The 5,228-nt window shown below is 47.9% G+C and overlaps 1 protein-coding gene across 1 annotated transcript; it reads right to left on the bottom strand.

Annotated features, from left to right (window-relative positions):
- Positions 1-754: 754 nt before the first annotated feature.
- LOC116150965 (SH3 domain-binding protein 1-like) lies at positions 755-3,324 on the bottom strand. The gene is given in 2 exon segments (XM_064482999.1): positions 755-3,098; positions 3,101-3,324. Coding segments are annotated over 2 exon segments (2,079 nt in total). The 5' UTR covers positions 3,138-3,324; the 3' UTR covers positions 755-1,056.
- Between the last annotated feature and the right edge of the window lie 1,904 nt (positions 3,325-5,228).

Raw genomic sequence — 5,228 nt, 5'->3', positions numbered from 1 at the left:
TTACTCTTGGATTGGAAGAATCAATATCATTTAAATGGCCATACTGCTCAAGGCAAACTACAGATTTAATGCAATTCCTATCAAATTACCCAGGACATTTTTCACAACACTAGAACAAACAACCCTAAAATTTATATAGCATCACAAAAGACCCAGAATTGCCAAAGCAATACTGAAGAAAATGAACAAAGCTGGAGTAATAACCCTCCCAGACTTCAGACAATATTACAGAGCTACAGTAATCAAAACAGCATGGTATTGGCATAAAAACAGACATATGAATCAATGCAACAGTATAGAGAACCCAGAAATAAACCACAGACCTATGGTGAATTAATCTTTGACAAAGGAGACAAGAACATACAATGGAGAAAAGACAGTCTCTTCAGCAAATGGTGTTGAGAAAACTGGATAGTAGCATGTAAGTCAATAAAGTTAGAGCACTCCCTCACTCCATAGACACAAATAAACTCAAAATGGCTTACAGTCTTAAATATAAGACAAGACATGATAAATCTCCTAGAAGAAAACATAGAATTATGACATAAATCTTAGCAACGTTCTCTTAGGGCAGTCTACCCAGGCAATAGAAATAAAAACAAAATAAAACAAATTTTTTTTTCTCCTTTATGAAAGTGGCTTCTTTATTTCAAGGACAGAAAATAAAACTATCATTTGGGCAGCTGCTCCAGTTTTGTCCAAAATAATTTATTTACCAGCCTTACAAAAAAATATACTGGCAAGAGAAAAATTAAAGTCCTGTAGGAGTAGGTGAGCCTCTCCTTCCTTCCAGCGGCTCCCCTGGGACCCTGCCAGGGAGTGGGGAGTTGGCTGAGGGGACCCCCAAACCAAGAGTGGATCCAAGAGGACAAAGTCTAGAAGTGGAGGACTGTTCTGAGTCCCCCTTGCCATGGGGGCCGACCCAGCGGGCACCAAGGCACTTGTAGGCAAAGGCTGGAGGCCCCCCCACCCCCTTGGGAGGGGTGAGGGCTGTGTCCTGGGAGGACAAGGTGGGGAGGAAGGGATGCTGAGGGCTGTGAGGGAGGAGCTGCCAGCTCAGTCGGTCTCTGAGGCAAGGCTCCTGGGCCGGGGCTGAGGGGGGATGACTGGGGGAGTGGGGGCCCTGCCTACTGCCTCAGGGGCCCCTCCCTCCTCTGTGGCAGCCCCCAGGTCCACATCTGCAGGCATGCTCAGAGAGACTCCGCTGGAGGAGGCTGGACCTGGGGAGGCTGGGCTGGGGGAGGCTAGTGAGGGCCGGCTCTGGCGCCGGGCAGGCTGGGGGGCAGTGGGGGGTAATGGGGGTGGCACCGTGGGGGCCCGGAGGTTGCTGCCAACCAGACGGCGGGGCAGAGCCCGGGGGGTCACAGGGCTGCCAGAGCCAGGGGGTGGGGCTGAGGCTGGAGGGGTGCAGCGGGTGCTGGAGACCTGGGGTGGTGGCATGGTGGGCCTGGCTGGCGCTGGGCGTTTGGTCTTCTGAGCTGTGTCCTCTGCTGGGGCTCCTGCCTCCGGGGGGCTCCTACTGAACTTGGGGGAGGCTGGTCTGAGGGGCGTCTTGGACTCTGCCCTTTCCTTGGCAGCCACTGGGGCCGGGGTCGGAGCTGGAGATGGGACAACGGCTGGGGTGGGCATGGCAACTGATGGAAGCTCCTCAGAAGCCGGCCTGTCACTGACCTTGTCCTGGGGAGCAGGCACTGAGAACAAGCCTGACACGTTGAAGTTGGTATCTCCAGGGAAGAGGGTGTCTGCGTTCTGTATCAGAGCTTCGACCACGCCCACCACCTGGATGGACCACACGGAGGCTGCATCCAGCTGGGCTGGGTCCTGTTCCTTCTCAGGGGGCCACAGCAGGTTGGGCCCCAGGACAATGGCGATATTGCTGGGCGTCATCCTGTTCACCTCCTGCTCCTCTGCCAGCCGTGCCAGGAACTTCATCAAGTACCTGAAGTTACTGAAGTTCTCGCGGGGCAGGTGGCTGCATACCTCCTGGAGGGCCTCCAGCCGGGCTCCTGGCTCCTTCAGGCTGGCTGCCCTCATCCAATCGTCATAGAGGTCAAAAGTCGTCAGTGGCTCTGGCAGCTCCCGCAGATAGGACTTGAGGGCACCTGCCACGGCGTGGGGGTCCGAGCAGAACTCCTGCAGGCTGCGGGGGTCCAAGGCCATCGTCTGCTTGAGGCGTTTCAGCATGGAGGCTCCAGCGGCCAGACGGAAGAGGCCCTCTTCCTTCATGCCCTCAGAAAGCAGCATCACAACGCAGGCCTCGATGGGCAGGGCGATGTCCCGGCCTAGCTCTTGCAGGTGGGTTCCCAGAGACACCCTGTACACCCTGGAGAAGGGGGCGGCCGTCATCGAGGGGGAGGGGTCTGCTTGGCTGTGGTTCTCCCTCAGCTCAGCGAGGGCCATGTCCAGAGAGCTCAGAGACTTGCGATGGTAATCAGCCTGAATCTCCATGAGATGGATGAAGTAGTTGGCATATGTGTCCTCCTTGGTGGTGAAGTGGTACAGGTCGGCCAAGTACTCGTCCTTGCACTGCTCCACCTTCCTCTTCAGCTCCTCCTCCTCCTCCTTCAGCGTCTCCACCTTGTTGGCCGTGGTGGTGTGACTGTAACTGCCGGGGCCGCCACCCAGGCCCTGACTGCTACCTGAGTTCTTAGCTGCCTGACTGAGCCTGCTCTTAAGCGTGTTCCAGTCAGACACCAGTTTCTGCAAGCTTTTCTTGTGCTTAAGGATGGCTGGCAGTTCCTCCTCACTCAGCCTGCTGAGCGGCTGCAGGACATCCTTCTCCAGGGTCATCTCAAACTCAGCCAGGATGCGGGCCAGCTGGTTCTGAATGGCACAGCTCATCTCCAAGGCCTTCCCCATGCTGGAATCGGGGTCCAGTTCCTTGAAGCTCTCGGCCATCGTGGTGGACAGAGCCATGAGGGGAAGCTTCTTCACCCGCTTGTCCATGTCTGCCCCGCTCTGGCCCTGCAGACAGGCCTGCAGTCGTTTGTGGACATTGTGGGCTGCTCGCTTGGCCGGCTTGAGCCTCTGCTCCACCTGCTGCAGGTCCTCACCCAGGAACTCAGCAGTCTCCGGGGTGCGTCCCAAGCTGCCCGTGTGGCCAGCTGCCGCATGCAATGCAGCTGCCTCTTCATCATCTTGGGGGCGGTCTGGGGGCTGCTGGGTCACGGTGGGGGTCGAGGGCCCAGCCCCCGGCCCAGCCTGCCTCTGCCCGCGGCGCCTCTCTCGCCCCGGATGGGTGGGCGGCGCTCTCCGCTTCCTGGGCCAGCCGCGCTCTCGCTCGCTGCTCGCTCTCTCCTCCCCCGCTGGCGACTCCGCCCCCGGCCCCCACTTACTCATATGTGGAATCTAAAAAACAAAAACAAAAACAAACAAACAAACAAAAACAAAGCGTAAATAAAGGACGGAAATAGACTCACAGACAGAGAATACAGACTTGTGGTTACCAGGGGGGTGGAGGGTGGGAAGGGATAGACTGGGATTTCAAAATTGTAGAATAGACTACACTGTATAGCACAGGGAAATATACACAAAATGTTATGATAACTCACAGAGAAAAAAATGTGACAATGAGTGTGTATATGTCCATGAATAACTGAAAGATTGTGCTGAACACTGGAATTTGACACAACATTGTAAAATGATTATAAATCAATAAAAAATGTTAAAAAAAAAAACAAATGGGACCTAATTAAACTTATACACTTTTGCGCAGCAAAAGAAACCATAAGCACAACAAAAAGACAACCTATAGAATGAGAGAAAATATTTGCAAATGATGCTACTGACAAAGGTTTAATTTCCAGAATATATAAACAGCTCATGCAACTTAATAACAACAACAACAACAACAAAAACACAATCCAAAAATGGACAGAATACCAAATAATTCTCCAGTGAAGACACACAAATGGCCAATAGGCATATGAAAAAATGCTCAATATCACTAATATCAGCGAAATGCAAGTCAAAACTACAATGAGGTATCAACAGTCAGAATGGCCATCACTCAAAAGTCCACAAATGACAAAAGCTGGAGAGGCTGTGGAGAAAAGGGAACCCTCCTACACTGCTGGTGGGAATGTAGTTTGGTGCAGCCAAACATTATGGAAAACAGTATGGAGATTCCTTAAAAAACTAAAAATAGACTTACCATATGATCCAGCAATCCCACTTCTGGGTATATATCTGGAGAGAACTCTAATGAAAAAGATACATACACCTCAATGTTCATAACAGCACTATATACAATAACCAAGACATGGAAGCAACCTAAATGTCCATCGATGGATAACTGGATAAAGAAGCGGTGGTATATTTATAAAATGGAATACTACTCAGTGATAGAAAAGAATAAAACAATGCCATTTGCAGCAACATGGATGGATCTGGAGATGGTCTTTCTAAGTGAAGTAAGCCAGAAAGAGAAAGAAAAATATCATATGATAGCACTCATATGTGGAATCTAAAACAAAGAAAAAAAAAAAAAGGACAGACGACACTAATAAACTCATCTACAAAACAGAAACAGACTTGCAGATATAGTAAACAACCATGTGGTTACTCAAGAAAGGGGGTGGGAAGGGATAAATTTGGGAGTTTGAGATTTACAAATGTTAGCCATTATATATAAAAATAGATTTTTAAAAAGTTTCTTCTGTATAGCACAGGGAACTATGTTCAGTATCTTGTAACAATCCATAATGAAAAATAATATGAAAACAAATATATGTATGTATGTTCTTGACTGGGACATTGTGCTATACACCAGAAATTGGCACATTGTAACTGACTGTTCTTTAATAAATAAATAAATTAATTAATTAAAACAAAACAAAATAGAGGATGAAATAAGGAATTTTTGGATAAACAAAAAATTAGACATTTTGTTAGTTACATAACTGCCTTTAAGAAATACAAAATAAGGCATTTTGGTAAAAGTAAATAACAGTAATGATATTTTGAATCCACAGGAAAAGTTTAAGAGCAAATGACATCGTGTGAATGTAATTTTTCTCTTCTTTATAAACATAAAATTCCATAAAGCAATAATTATAACACTGCATTGTCAGATTTATAATATATAAGATGTAATATATATGAAAAAAATAACAAGGAGAAGAGAAAAATAAAGCTATTAGACCAATAAAACTTCAATATATTACTGGATATAATTCATTATTTGCTTTAAGTAGATTGAGATAAATTTAGATATATGTTTTAATATT

Source organism: Camelus dromedarius, chromosome X (assembly GCF_036321535.1).
Source record: "Camelus dromedarius isolate mCamDro1 chromosome X, mCamDro1.pat, whole genome shotgun sequence".
Classification (NCBI taxonomy): domain Eukaryota; kingdom Metazoa; phylum Chordata; class Mammalia; order Artiodactyla; family Camelidae; genus Camelus; species Camelus dromedarius.
This window is presented reverse-complemented; position numbering and strand designations above follow the sequence as displayed.